Raw genomic sequence first — 15,790 nt, 5'->3', positions numbered from 1 at the left:
CCTATTGAGGGATTTAAATGACCGAGAGTAAAAAATTGATAATTATTAATTTTATGATTTATTAGTTTCGTAAATTTTATTGTCCGAGGTTGATAATTTTCTTTATTCCCAAAGTTTCTGTCGATAACGGTTTTTTTTTAACTATCGTATTACGTTTATCTTTAGATGTCGCTAAAGAACATCTCCGTTATTTTTATCGACGGAGCAAAAAACTCGGAGACGGAGACTTGCGGAGACTGGAGAACAGATCGTCGTGGATCGTGATAGCGTTCGGGATCTTCCCGTAATTGCTCCTAAATAATCCGTTAGGATAATTTCTCGCCGTGGGGAATGATTAACGTTCGCTCGGGCTGCATTGCGCCTCCATTACGCTTCGATTAAATTCAGATAAAAAGAAATAAATTACACTCGCATCAAAAATTTACACGTCGCGTATCACATGCATCCTTTGTAACCTTTCAAATATAACCTTCAAACGCGAAATTATCTTTGGTTAGACGATTTCACGACTATCACGGCCCTTTTACCGTTGATAGAAACGCGCGGAAAAATGCCAGCACCAAATTCCATCAGCGTAGCTGTAATATGTTCCAGTAACATGAACAGGAGCATGGAGGCACATGCTTTTCTGAGGTAATCAGTCAATCAATGATTAACCTCGTGCAAACCGATTAATCCATTGACAATTGCATCCTCGATGATTTGTGACTTTCTTCTTGTAGAATGCAATTTTCGATACTTATTTTCAAATTGCTAAATCCTCCAAAATATTGCAATATTTAATAATTGAAATCAAGTTGTTGCATAGAATGTGCATCTCATTTGAAAATATGATTGTGTTTCAGCAAAAAGGGATTTAATGTGAAATCATTTGGAACTGGAGACAAGGTCAAATTACCTGGTACTGCACCAGATCGCCCTAATATCTACGACTTTGGAACTTCATACGATGAGATCTACAATGATTTATTGATGAAAGACAAGCAATAGTATCCTTATATAAATAAGCTTTTTGATACTTTTCTGACATATGTAATATTAAAAATATAAATCTGTTTTGTTTGCTAATAAATTTTATAAATTTTTGCTATTAAGCTACTAATTTTAATTTATCTAGATAAAAAAAGAATTTTCTTTATATAATACTATATCTTTTCTATATTAATTATTCCTTAATAATTAGTACAGTTATACACAGAATGGTTTACTACATATGCTGGATCGGAACCGTCGAATAAAACCTAGACCGGAACGATTTCAATTGTCCAAGGATAAGTTTGATATTCTAATTTCATGCGAGGAACGTGTATACGATCAAGTAATCGAATGCATGGAATCTAGAACTAAAGAAGATAATCAACCTGTGCATTTGATTAATATTGACATTCAGGATAATCACGAAGAAGCCACAGTAGGCTCGTTTCTTATATGCGAGCTAGTAACAGTGGTATTATATATTCTTTTTAATTTTAATTAATTTGAAATATATTTCAATTTTATAATATGCAAATGTTCATGTTTTAGTTGGCAAATAGCGAAGACTTAGACAATGACATAGATGAATTACTCCATGAATTTGAGGCCAAATTTGCAAGAACAATATTGCACACTGTGTTATTTTACTGAAAAATCCGACACAAGAATTATCAGGAATCTGGTGTTCATCAAATTTGAAATTTATTTATAACAGAAATTAAAATTAATTATATATAATTTACTGCGCGTATATATATATATATATATATATATATATATATATATATATATATACATACATATATATTTAGCTATCAAATAGAATCAGATGGACTATAAATTTTAACTCAAACGAAAAAATCCGCTTGTATTTCTTATTTAACGGTTATTTCCATGGAATCTAATTAACATGGTAGACTGTGTGAAGTTGATAACGTATTCTATGATTTACATTACATCAAGATTAAACAAAGTCTGTAGAATGGTATCAATCTTTAAGTATGAAATGAAAAAGGAATAAATGCAGAGAGTATAAAATATAAAACACACTATATTTAAGCATATACATACATGTTCATCGTGCACGATTACATCCGAATATAAATCCACAATATACGTATATATAATATACACAATATATAATATACACATGTAAATTATATATTTATATATTCAATGTACAAAAGAATATGTACGTATGTTCGAGATATATAAATATATATATATATATTATATGTACACATTTTAATATATATATATATATATATATATATATATATATATATATATATATTCGAACGTTGCAGAGTTGTCATACACACATTATATATACATAATCATACAGCTATATTACATGGCTGTTACTGATAAAACCAACAGATTGAGAAAATGCAAAACGATGATATTTTTCACATGTTTTGTACTCAGTGTTGATCAAGATGAGCATACAATCTTCGAGCCTTTTCACGTTTATTTTTATTAACATGTTTATTCATAATTTTCCATGGTTTTTTGATTCTATTTGAATGACCGTCGACCGATTCTGTTAAACTAACCGTTGATCCCGCGTGCCTGGAAATTAATTGCATCAGTCAAATGAATTTTGTATATGAAGTAAATACGAGACATTCTGATAATAGTCTCTCTAAATATTTATTATATATATATATATATATATATATATATATATTTCAATCATGTATGACAAAGTCACTTGATTAGAATTCGAACACATTTTAATAGATTATTTGATTATATTGTCACACTATTATATAAGAGAGACTACTTAAATAAAGTCAACATTTTGACATTACATTGTAGAGTTTTGCAGCACAGGTTCGCGAATCTTCTTAATGTGTGTATCTTGGAAAAATTTCCGATCTACAGCGTTGACCGTTACTCGACATCCTTCATTTATGCGAATCGTTCGGGGTGGTACGTGTTTATTCATGGATATATTACGACGTCGCGGTGGAAACGTGTGAAAGCGCTCTTGGTCAAACGTTGGCGGTGCAACGCAGTATAGCAATTTACCATTAACGAAATCTTTCAAAACGTATCTGGCTGAACGTGGATTATCTGGTTGACCGTTCTGCGTCATAAAACCTCTATTATCTGCAAACGATATATGCATATACGATATCAATTTATAGAAATATACATTATAATTATTACAAATAAATGTATGAACATAAATCATAATTTATATATTATACAACATGTAATATTATAAATATAAAACTGGGGCAGTTTTAATTTAATACTTTTTAATATATTTCAATTTAAATGATTACATACAACCGTGTGCATTTAAAAGCTCCTCTGCAGTTGGAGCACGATTTGAGTTTTCTCCCTCGGATGGTATAGGTAACATAAAACCATAAAGATCTTCTAGAATGTACCTAGGTATCAATGTAGCCAGCAATGTAATTGCTGGTACATGATCTCGCATCTGATCAATCGGCAGTATGCCATTTAAGATCATCTCCGCTTTTGTACAAAGAAAACTTGGCATCACCAAACCTGGGCAATCACATAATAATAAATCCTTGTCTAAATACAAAGTTTGAAAATGCTTAGTTTTGCCCGGCGTGGCAGACACCGAAACCTTTTTATCCATGAGCAAAGCATTGATAGTAGAACTTTTTCCAACGTTCGGATATCCTACCAAACCAATTGTTGTCACTCCATCTGTATAGGTTTTGTTACCCGCAAAAATTGTTTTAAATAATTCTACGAGATCATTCCTATTTAATAATTTCGATGAATTAACTATTTCTCTTGTTTTGTCTTCCTCTATCATAGAGATGTTTAAGTTCTCCATTGCACATTGAGTTTCCATTTGTTTGTCATTATCAATTTCTATATTAGATACAGTAGATGTATCATTGTCAATGATACTATTTTCTGCGCTTTCATACTCTGATTCCGAAGCAAATTCAGAGTTCCACTCATCAGTACTACTTTCATCCTTTTTATTCAAACAATCATCATCATCGTCATTTTTATCTATCGATTTTGCATCTTCATCTTCTTCTTCTTCTTTTATTGATTGTTTTTCTGCAGCTAATGTGGCAGAAAAAAAGGCCACTCGTATATTTAAGTCTGTAAAATATTTTGCCCATGTCTCTCTTTGCTCATCCGTTAAAAAGTCTGCTTTATTAAGAAGAATCATATTTAATTTGTCAGAATTTATTTCTTTAACATAATGTTCCAAATCTTCACAGCGAAAGAGCAATGGATTGCGTGCATCTACGATTTGTACAATCACGTCGCTGCGTTCTATTACTCTCCACAATTGTCGCCAAAACTCTAAATTTCTCTCATAAGGTGTCAATATCAATCCTTCCACTTCTTGTAACTTGGCCAAATTGCGTCTCCATTCTAAGAATGCCTCTTTCTCAAGAGTGTGTAATTCCTGAGCACTTAAGGTGTTCCACTTGGGTCTTCTAGGTATCTTAACAAGACCCTTGTTTCTTTCTTGTATTTCTAATATTTTCTCCTTTTCATTCTTTGAAAGCAAACCACTACTACTGGGATTCACAAATTTAATATTTAATTTCTCTGCAGTAAACTCGGTTCCTGCAAGTTCAGCAGTCGACAGAAACTCTTGAAACGAGTTCTCCTCTGTAACTGATTGCAAATTGAGTCGACCCCAATCGTAACCGTCATTGATTTCTGTAGTGTGAAGCTATATAAAAGGCGAGAAAAGATATTCTAAATAATAGTTTATCAACAATTAATTTATTAACAAATACATCATCGATAGATAAAATACTTAGTAGATAAACTTAGCAACTGATAAAATTTCTGATAAACGTCATGAATGAACATGTTATTTATGACTAAAAATATAAACATGACAGAATACTTTTGCAAATTGCATTATTTATGAAAAATCTATGAAATTAATCCCAATTCGCCCACACTTGTCAAAAGGACATTTAAAAGAAAAGGTTACAATTTGTTTTACCATACCCACTCATTGTTGTTCCTCTTAATTTTCGTAGATCCAAATCGATCCCTAATTAAAGATTTTCCTAAATTACCACCTCCTCCTTTGCCTTTCTTGCCCATCTTTTTTTTGTTAGATAATATTTATCCGTTGCAAAAACAGTATGTGACTCTGCAATATCTGCAACTTGAAGGTTAAGTTTTGCGAACTATATAACCTCGCCTCACACGAAGGATTTATGTAGTTCTACCACTACATAAAAAAGAATCAAGCCTCTCTCAACGATCAAGTTATTATTAAAAGAATGCAATTTATTGATAATTAATAAATAACGCAAATTATGTACGTTTCTTGAAATAAATCGATGGATACATCATGTTACAATTCAAAATGTCCCTATATAATGAGGAACATAATTCAGAGATCGAAATAGATCGAATTCGTGTTCCGATAAAATTGAGATATAGAGAAAATGTATTTTAATATTTTTAAGTGCAACTATAAAAACACGAATTTACAATATGAAACATTAAACTCATTGAATCATTATCATTATCGGTTTCGATCTCTAATATCCTGTTTCCGTTCAAAATTTCATCATGATTCGATATTCGCTGTATTACATTTGCATATTATACAAGATCAAGAGAAAATCGATATAAATTCAATCAGGATAATTGTGACATTAGAATAGTGTTTTCAATAATAATCTAATAATTGTTATTACATAAAATAAAGTAATTGTAAAAAATTATAGCTATATATATTCAACAGATATGTATAAAGATATGTACTAAGAGAAATATTACAAGCTTTCAAATTAGTAGTGTGAAATAAGTCACAATTTATAATCTTTAAATGGACAATTTTATAATTTTAAAGTTGTAAGAAACTTACAACTTTTTTACAACTCTCTGTTGCATCAAATTCAATAATATATACTATTTGAAAACTTATATCGTTTTTAAATCTTTAAAAAATTCTTTTTTCTTTATGTCACGGTTATCCCAGTTGAGCTCGCTCGCTTATCGTATAACACATGCGAAAATAGGGCAGAAACGAAAGATGCTTTATGTTATTCCGTTTTATTAATAGTTGATAGACTGTTCCGGCAATCTCACGTCCTTCGGACGATAACAAACACAAAAGTCAGTCATACATTGTGTTCATTCTCCTCCAGGATTATGCATCACTCAACACGATTAATGCTTGCCGACACATATGGAATAAGAATTTCCTCGCAAGGCAGCTTGTGAACAGTTCCTATCGGATTAGTATTCATGTCGCCAATCCCTAATACATTATATTACAATTTCGTGTTTCTCCATCTTGAAAAAAAAAACTGTTCATATTGTAGCATACTGCATCACATAAATCAACTCGATTCAGAGTAAATCCAAATTTGAATCAGCGATTCGTTCTCGTCTCTCTCTCTCTCTCTCTCTCTCTCTCTCTCTCTCTCTCTTCTCTTTCTTCTTTAAAGAAAGTTTAATTAATCACCTATTATACATAATCAATTCGCGCAATTCTTGCACACAAAGTACTCGATCGTTAGCTCATTAGGCGAATCATAAAAAAAAGGAGAAATATATATATGTATATATATAAAATATATATTATATATGTATATATATACACACACATATATATATACATATATCTCATATATCTATATATATATATATCTATATATATACTTCATAAATACCATACGAGTACCAGGTATTTTCGCATATGAGTAACAAAGTTCACTCATTCAAGGACGCCGGCACATTATTTTATATACTGAGTCAAAGTTTCACTGAACAGTTCATGCAAGACAGTTTATATCGAGGCATAAGAACATTGTCGATAATCACGCATATTGTTCTGAGAAATCTCTTCAATAATTGTCTCTTCCTCTCCCTCCTCTCGATTGATCGTTGTCACGTCCTCTGCCGCGATTATTATAGCCGCCCCTGCCCATATCGCCACCACCACGACTTATGCCGCGATTGGGACCATTTTTGCCAAAATTGCCAAAGTTGGAATTAAAATTGTTCAATTGACCCTGTGGAGTTTGTCCGCGGAAATTAGGTCCGAAATTTGGTCGGTCGAAATTCATCGGAGCGACATTTGGTCCGCGGAAGTTGGGCGGTCCCTGAAAATTATTGCCAAATGGCGGCGGGCCCTGATTCGGTCCAAATGGTAGCATTGGATTTGGTCTAAAATGATTTGGGCCGAAATTGCTATTCGGCGGTGGTGGTCGAAAATTGGGTCCGAAACCACCGGGCGGCGGTCCATTGGGTCCAAAGCCTGGATGCATGTTTGGATGGGGCGGCATCATATGGGGTGGCATCGGGCCATCTATACCGGGCATACCAGGATGCGGCGGTTTACCCTGCATGCTAGGATGCTGTGACATGTTGGGATGCGGCACAAGGCTTGGCATCGGTGGCGGCATGTTGGGATTAATATTTTGCATGTTATGATGATTCGGCAGATGCGGTATACCAGCCATAGGACCATGCATATTATTACCCATGCCCATTGCTACACCATTGTCGCGTTTGTCAAAATTGTTGCCGAATGTACTGTCCAATTTACCACGCGATCCATCAGCCTCTTCGTCGTCCCAGCGGCCGCTGGCGTTATCATGTTCCCGCTCGTCATAATCATCATCATCCAAAGACTTGGATGACAGGAAATTGCGAAAATCCTTGTCCGCGAAATTGTTGCCGCGTGAATCGTATTCGTTAACTGAACTGGGTCTACCAGGACCGGTAGACATGTTGAATCTAAGATCTTCATCGCCACGATTACTTCTCGATAGATCGTGAAGACCGCTCCTCCTATGATCTTCATCTTGCCCGCTATGGAAGGAATTACTCTCCGCGGCGAGACTTGACTTGCTAAATCTCAAATCAGTGTCGTTGGACTGCGAGTCCTCCGTAATCACACCACTGAAGACCGGCTGATGCATCTTAGATATACGATCACTAGCTCCACCATCGCTCCAGCCGATTAGCTGATCGAACTTACGCTTGCCGCCGCGATTCAGCGATTTCAGCAGTTCCGGATTCTGTGCAAATTTGGAGCTAGGCAAGGGTGGCGGCAAATTTACGTTGGGCACTTTAGAAAAATCGATCTCTTTATCGTCCAGCAGATATTCTTCGACTTCCATATCAGCCTGTGGACATACCAACTCCCGTAATTCTTCTACTTCACCAGAAAATACTAATTTGTTTATGGCATCGGTTCCTTTACTGATTGCCTGCGCCAGTTTGGAGCCAGCTGAAAGATGCAACTGAATTTAATAACTATATATAACTGCGTATTTTTTTAAATTAATATGCTTTAAGACTGATGTATATGCTTAAGCTGATTACACTTATTTTACTAAAATATATTGCTTACATTCCACTGGAATCATTTTCCCATATAATATAATGGCGTTAGGCGTAACTTCGTTTAGTGGTACAGCACCTGGCGTTGTCTCTATTAATTGATTGACGAACTGATTAACTAATTCGACTTGCTCATCTTCGCCCTCTATTTCATTCCACTGCGCTTGGAAATTTCGCGGTATCGGTTTACTATATGGAACTTTCTTATTGGCGAATTTCTTGCCCTCGTCCACAGCGTGATCTAAATCCAGACCGGGGATTCCACCATTTTTCTCTTCGGATTCACAATCTGCATTGATTCTATCCTCTGGCCCCATACCAGGTATCACCGCTGCTTCATCAGCTAAGACAAATGAAGCGGAATAAGATATTAAAGAGAGAGAGAGAAAGAGAAAATAAAAAATATATTAAATATTATATCATATCATTGAAATAATTTTAGGAAATATTCAGTACTCAGTACCAATTTCGTGGTCATCGATACCAGCCGAACCTGCCGGTAATGTATTGAGATTGTATTTATCTCTCATTAGATCTCCCGGTCTGTTACGCGTCCAAAATTTAGACGTGTGATCGTTACTGCCAGAACACAAGATGTGTCCCAATGGATGCCAAGCTAATGTCCAAACTATGCTATCGTGCGCTTGTTCTATCGCTCCCACTTCCTTATCCGCTCTGAAATTCAAAATAAAGTTAACTGTAATGTCAATTCAGTATTAAGAAAAATAACAATCATATAAGTAAATCAAAAGTGATTATGTTGATTATAAGCAAGAACAATATGTACCCAACATGCCAGAAGAGTATGGCGCCATCACTACCACCACTACAAAAGAGACCTTCATGGCTTGGATGCCACGCGACACTAGACGCTTCCTTTTTATGGCCACGAAAAGTCTGAACTTCTTGACTAAGATTTCTGAGATCGAAAAGTTTTAAGAGATGATCTCTTGATGCAGTTACCAACCAATTACCGTTTTCATTCCACTTGACATCCATCACGGTAGATTTATGTGCGTGAAGAGTCGCCAGAGACTGTCCAGTTTTCGGATCCCAAAGTTTCACTGGTTGCTGATTGTCTTTGCTGCCAGAAATGACTAGACTCTTTTGTGGATGCCAATGTACACATTTGACATCCGCACCATGACCTGTAGAAAAAATACTATGAAATATTGTGTTTAATATATGTGTGTGTATGTGTTTTTGTGTGATTTTTTATTTGCTAAAAAAACATAAAATAGAATAATGTAAAATTTCGAAAAAAAATCATTATCAATTGTTTTTAATAATGAAATAAAAATTCTATTTTAAGAAAGTAGACTATCTCATATATATATATATATATATATATATATATATAAAATAGTTTTATATATATACATACTTATGTATGTATATGATAAATATGTAATTTGTAAGAATAAAAAATATATGTCAAAATATACACTAAGCTATTTAAATAATAATCAAAGAAAAAGATAAATTTCATATAATATTTATAAGATCAAAAATATATATACCCCTGAGAATTCGTTCCTCGTGACAGCGAAGAAAGTCCCAAATTCTGACAGTTCCATCATCACTGCAAGTTGCCAATTTGTGATCCGTCGGACTGAAACTACCCGCCCAAAAAAAAAAACAAGTTACATTTGAACAATGCATTACCATATATAATAAAAATTGTATTAATATTTGCTAATATTCATAATGAAAAAACAAAGATAAGCTGGAGCAGTTTATTAAATTTGCGGGATATACTGAAAAAGCATTAACCGTTTATTGTAACATTGTAATATATCAAAAATTCATGTAATTAGTTTAAGAAGTAAGAAATCAAATAATAGTTTAATATCTTGAAATAACTAATTGTAAGAAAATAAATACAATTGTTGTCTTTACGAATTTTTATTGAATTCATTTTACAAAAATTAAATCATTTTGTTATAGCAAAGCGAAGAAAAATCTAATAAGAAAGAGTATAAAATAGTTATAAATATAGTTATATATTATAAAGAAATGATATGAAAAACATGATACACCTTACGGACATTATTACGGTATAACTCGTTAGTTTTTAGCATTGAGTCAAACATACAATTGCCTACATTTATTACTGATTCCTCATTATTTTTGTTATAACTACCGCATGCAATGTTGACATATATGTATATGTATATATATATATATATATATATATATATATATATATATATATATGCAAAAATAGAAAATACGTTATCAAATTATCGACATTTTTTATGGATTTCTTTAAAAGTTCTTTAAATTATAGCTGTTATATACTGTAATAAAAAAATCTTTTTTAATATGCTCTAGTTGCATCAATTAATTTTTTTTTAAATATATATATATATCTAAAATTTTATAATATGTATCTTAAATCACACGATAAAAAATAAATGTAAATTGTAAATTATAATTAAATGCATATTAAGTAGTCATTTTATAATAGTTTCTAGCTTTCCTTTGATGATTCTCCCAGTGTGTTTGTTGCTGATAGCAGTATACGCGCGGAGAGACAGAAAAGAAATACGAGCAAACGTACACAAAGTGCACACATGAGTGTAGTATATTTCCGAATTTTAACTTAAACCAGAACAAATGTAATAGAACACATTTTTTACGAGTAAAGCCGAATTTTACGAGTACGCCATTGTGAGAAATAGAGATCAGTAATAAAAAAAGGAATCTTTATATGTATAAACATATATTATAAATAAACAAAAAACCATCCGCGACAGTCATATCTGGCACTCAAATAAAAAATACCATTATTTGTCAGGTAGTGAAACAATTTCATCTGGTAAAACTATGATTGATTTTTGATGCCACATGACCACCGAGTGATGTATTAATAGTAATTTTTTTTTAAATTTAACATTTATTGCACAAAAAAATGTCCGAAGTGTACATGAATTATGTCTTATATTTGTCTGTTACGCTCTTTCTCCCCCCCTCCCCCCTCTCTCTCTTTCTCTCTCTCTCTCGCTTTCTCTCTCTCTCTCTCTCTCTCTCTCTCTCTCTCTCTCTCATATCTGCGAAAGGGCACAAGTGTGACACATAAACTAAAGATAAAATATTTTATTTTCATAGCCATGCAATAATAATGTCTTTATTTAACTTTATTGAAACTTAAACGATATAAGAAGGACACAGGATATTTCATCTTTTATTTATCATTATATGGGAATCTCGACTAGGTATTGCCATATATGTATATATATATATATTTTTCTTTTATTCATCTAAAACATACATCTTTGCCGAATAAATAATCTAGCCACATAAACAGCTTAAAACGAGAGCCATAAGGACCTAATAGCATTATAACAACTTAATTTAAAATGTGTGTCACTTCGATGTGTGTTAAACGCATTATCGATACTATTATGTGGAGTAGTTAGTTAATCGAAAGTTAGGTCCCTAAGACTCTATAAATACAAATAATAAATTATATCGATACGCGCATATAATGTACGCAAAAAATTTACACTATCTTTGTATACTGATTTTTAGAACGCGATAAAAATGCGGTAAAAATATTTATTTATTAGTTTTGCAAATTCTATTGAACTTTTTTAAAATTTATTGTTTTAAAAATATAATATCTGCCACAATATATGAAAATATTTTTATACACGATGAAAACTATTCCATTCCAAAAATCTTCTAATTCGGCAAAAGATATCGAAATTTTTTTTACACGAATTCGATCGAGATATTTAACAATTAACTTCTTTCATGAACATTTCATGGTTCATTCCATGGTTCACGACGGAAATGTCATATTTTGTTGTACTCTATCCGATGTTTTATATTGAAACTCGTTTAAAATCACCTGTGTACCCATACAAGAATCACTATTGCTTTGTCAAAAACTGCACAAAACCAGAAAAGGAAGAGAAGAAGAGTCACGTCCGATATCCTAACTACGGCAAGGATGGACCGATCGGCAACAGTGACGCAAGAGACGTAAGGACTAGTGTGGTGGATGATATACCTGAGTCCTCTAATCGCTTCTTTGTGTGCTTGAAACATCTTGACATTGTTCATGTTGCTCTGCCAATATTTCACGTAACCCGCATGGTCGCCTGTTACCATCCAGCTTTCATTATGTGACCATACCATTGTCCTGACCGGGCTGTCATGTGCCTAAACAAATAAATTAATTTCTCTTGTTAGAGAACTTTTTCTAAAAATTACAAGTATTACAGTACACAATAATAAAAATAAAAGACTATAAAATTATCTTTTATATAGCAAAATAATCTCTATACTCTATAAGATATTCAAAACTATTATAGGAATTGCAAAATTATACAAAGTTTTATCTCTCGAGATATCTCAATCTGATAAAATAAGTTATAAAACTATTATATATATACATATATAAATTTAAAATAAAGTCATTGCCTTTCAATTGTCTTCAAGCAAAATATTAATTCTCTACACTTATAATATAAAATATACCTGCAGAATAGTTTCGAAATTGAAAGTAAGGCCATTCCACAAGGTAAATTCTCCACTCGAAGCGCCAGTGACAAGACGTCTACCCTCTGGTGTCCAAGCCATACAAAAAATTGGACAACGCATTTTATTGGTAGCCGTTTTTACGAACCTCGTGGTAACTGCATTTATAGGGTTGTCAATATAACTTGGTGGAGGGAGTAAATCAGGATAATATATTACATCTGGCTGAAGCGCGCGACGATCTCTATAGTCCCGCTGCCATACTCGATTCTGTAAAAATTCAAAAGTTTAGATATAATGTCGGAAAATATTATTTTATCAATTTACAATGAGACTTATACTTACTTCTAAGCTTTTAATGATGGCGGAGTTGTAATCGACAGTCTTTCGCATAACAGATTTCCTCAGCCTCTTGCCATCAAATTCATCTTGCAGAGTCTCTTGTCCTCCAGTGACAATTTTTGGAGCATGATAAGGTCTAAATGGTTTAAAGAAACCGCGATTGCCTTCTCTATGATTTGTATATCGATGTTGATAACTTCCCGATGTGTTTATAGTGGTTAAATTTGGTGGTGGCGCTGACAAATTCGGAGTTGTAGGTGGTGGCACAGACATGTTGGGTAAGCTTACAGTCGGCGGTGGATTCGCAAATTGAATGTTTCCAGACATTATGAGAGGATATAAATACAGGCAATTAATTCAAATTACACGTTCTCCAGCTTATTTGGACAATAGACGTCAGATATATTTCATGGCAGTAACAATCCTGTGATCAATCAATAGATCCATTCTGGTGAAGGACCCTATAAAAAATATAAAAAATATATCAATCTTTATATAAAATAAACTATATTAGGTGTTGGAATTAATTCGTAGCGTTTTACAAGTGATGGGAAGTACTTTCATTAATGTATTTTTTAATGCTCATGTGAAATAAATAACATTCTTTCATTAAAAACGCTACGAATTAATTCCAACACCTAATAATTTAAAAATTCTAAAACAGTATGTTAAATCAAATATGAAATTATGTTTATTTGTAAATTTAATTATATTATGCCATTTAAAGATTCTTATATTTCTCTTTTAAGCATAATAAATAAAATCATGTAGTTGACAACTCAATTAAATTTTTTAACAATTGATTTTATACAAATTATAAGTGTCTAAATAAAATTAAATTAAAATAACAATATTAATATAATTATAAGGATATTTCATTCTTCATTAATTATTTTTATTGTTTATTACAGTACTTCAATTTATCTTAATTTTTATTTATAATGTATAATTTCTACGGAAAAAGATGCTTTAAAGAGAAATCTACAGCAATCTTTTCTAATGAGTTACGTATTGACTCAATTATAAAAATTAGATTCATATTAATTATACATATAAAACTCCTTTTTATTCAATTATAATTATAAATAAAAAATCAATTGACTCGAGGAAAACATATTCAAGGAGAGACAAAAATGATATATACACGTCACGTTACTTCATGTAGCACACAGGATGAGTATGACGATGTAGTACACACATAGGAAGTAGATAGTGAAACGTGCGATTCCGAAAATTCTCAGTTCATGATTGGTCGATTAAAGTTGACAATCGGAATTACCGCGTTGAATTGACGAACATTTCGAAACTCAGATTCACGTTCTCTTCGTTGATGACGTGCTTCTACACGAGAACGTACACAACCACCAGTTCAGTCGCCACGCTTTCACAAAGCGTCTTGTATTGAGAAGCTCTCAGGCTTCGTTTACGAAAGACACGATCGATCTTGAACTATAGAGAAAAAGTTCTCGATGAAAACGATGAAAGTTAACACCGAGCCAGTTGTTTCAATATCCAATTCGCGACATAACAGACGAACCGCGAGAATATCGTGCCCTCGTCGCGGACGCCATTACTCTTTCTTGGGCGATGACATCCGCTTTGGCAGTCGGCTGTGGCCGCCACTTCCGGCATGACTTCCGTCTTTATGGTTATAAAAACTACAGATTTTTTGGTTGGTATTGACACTATAAACTGTGCTCCGAAATTCACTGCTAGTATTGAAATTGTTGATAATGTATAAGGGCATGTTCACACTTTGACAAAAAAAAAACAGAAAATGGAAAAGCAGCAGCCAATCAGAACTCGCACTGGTAGTTTACAATTTCGGTCCACTTCACTCTGCAAATGCTTTGAAGCATTCTCTGATTGGTCAATTCGTAAAATTCGTTCTTCTGATTGGTCAACGAAGTACTTGCAGCGTTAAGGTGTCTTTTCATGCTGACGTTCGACGCTCATTTTCAACGTCAAAAATAGAGTTTTCGACTCGACCAAGTTTGCACTAACCTGGGTTGAAGTAATGGTGTTTCGTGCTCTCCTCTTGGTAGAGCATGTAACGTCAACCAATAGCGAAGCATTTTCTAACTCAAGTTTGCGCAAACCCGGTCGAGCCGAAAACGCTATAAGTCACGTGATCAAAATTGACGCTTGATATTCGTCAATTTCTATCACGTGACTCATTTTCACGCCGAAAATGAATGTCGAGCATCAGCAGATTTGTTCACATCGCATGCTCCAACATGCTCCAATATGGCATTTTTTCGTTATCAACCAGAAGCTACCACAACTAAGGCTATCTTCTTCAAGGATCAGAAGACGAAGATAGTCTTAGCCGTGGTTGCTTTTGGTTGTACAACGAAAAAACGCCAAGCTTTTATCATAGCTCCTACTTACTCCAATGTGTGTGTTCTCATTAGAGTGAATAAAGAACTATGGCAAAAGCATGTTGCCATGACAAACCTAAAATGAAAAGGCACCTTTACACTACGTTTGCCAATGGCGATCGCGCCGACTTAGGAGTTACGCATAATGAAAGGAATAAGGAACGGAGAACAGAGAATAAAAATGTCAACCTATCAGAAACTGTATTCCACAATACATGATTTCTGATAGGTTTAAATTCTTATTCTCTGTTCCTCGTTCCCTG

General features: G+C 33.4%; 3 protein-coding genes across 6 annotated transcripts; 1 reads left to right on the top strand and 2 right to left on the bottom strand.

Moving 5' to 3' along the window:
• The first annotated feature begins 221 nt into the window (after positions 1-221).
• On the top strand, positions 222-3,236 carry Ssu72 (Ssu72 CTD phosphatase). The gene is made up of 4 exons (XM_011057477.2): positions 222-633; positions 846-989; positions 1,189-1,447; positions 1,525-3,236. The coding sequence occupies exons 1-4, from the start codon at positions 551-553 to the stop codon at positions 1,624-1,626; spliced, it is 588 nt and encodes a 195-aa protein (XP_011055779.1). The 5' UTR covers positions 222-550; the 3' UTR covers positions 1,627-3,236.
• Ns3 (nucleostemin 3) lies at positions 2,007-6,513 on the bottom strand. Its single transcript, XM_087404692.1, has 4 exons — positions 4,954-6,513; positions 3,274-4,666; positions 2,790-3,090; positions 2,007-2,547 (listed from the first exon to the last, which is right to left on the bottom strand). The coding sequence occupies exons 1-4, from the start codon at positions 5,050-5,052 to the stop codon at positions 2,400-2,402; spliced, it is 1,941 nt and encodes a 646-aa protein (XP_087260818.1). The 5' UTR covers positions 5,053-6,513; the 3' UTR covers positions 2,007-2,399.
• On the bottom strand, positions 5,221-14,882 carry Wdr33 (WD repeat domain 33). Of its 4 annotated transcripts, none has more exons than XM_011057472.2 (9): positions 14,303-14,882; positions 13,150-13,607; positions 12,805-13,074; positions 12,335-12,486; positions 9,837-9,934; positions 9,104-9,464; positions 8,780-8,991; positions 8,327-8,659; positions 5,221-8,203 (listed from the first exon to the last, which is right to left on the bottom strand). In XM_011057472.2, the coding sequence occupies exons 2-9, from the start codon at positions 13,471-13,473 to the stop codon at positions 6,813-6,815; spliced, it is 3,141 nt and encodes a 1,046-aa protein (XP_011055774.1). In that variant the 5' UTR covers positions 13,474-13,607; positions 14,303-14,882; the 3' UTR covers positions 5,221-6,812. The 4 variants fall into 4 exon arrangements, with proteins under 4 accessions (XP_011055774.1, XP_011055776.1, XP_011055773.1 ...); XM_011057474.2 differs by having other exon boundaries at positions 14,426-14,882; XM_011057471.2 differs by having other exon boundaries at positions 14,291-14,881.
• Between the last annotated feature and the right edge of the window lie 908 nt (positions 14,883-15,790).

The sequence above is a fragment of the Acromyrmex echinatior genome, chromosome 1, assembly GCF_024713525.1.
Source record: "Acromyrmex echinatior isolate Ae372 chromosome 1, ASM2471352v2, whole genome shotgun sequence".
Lineage (NCBI taxonomy): Eukaryota > Metazoa > Arthropoda > Insecta > Hymenoptera > Formicidae > Acromyrmex > Acromyrmex echinatior.
The sequence above is the reverse complement of the archived record's forward strand: the minus strand, read 5'-3'. Positions and strand labels throughout refer to the sequence as shown.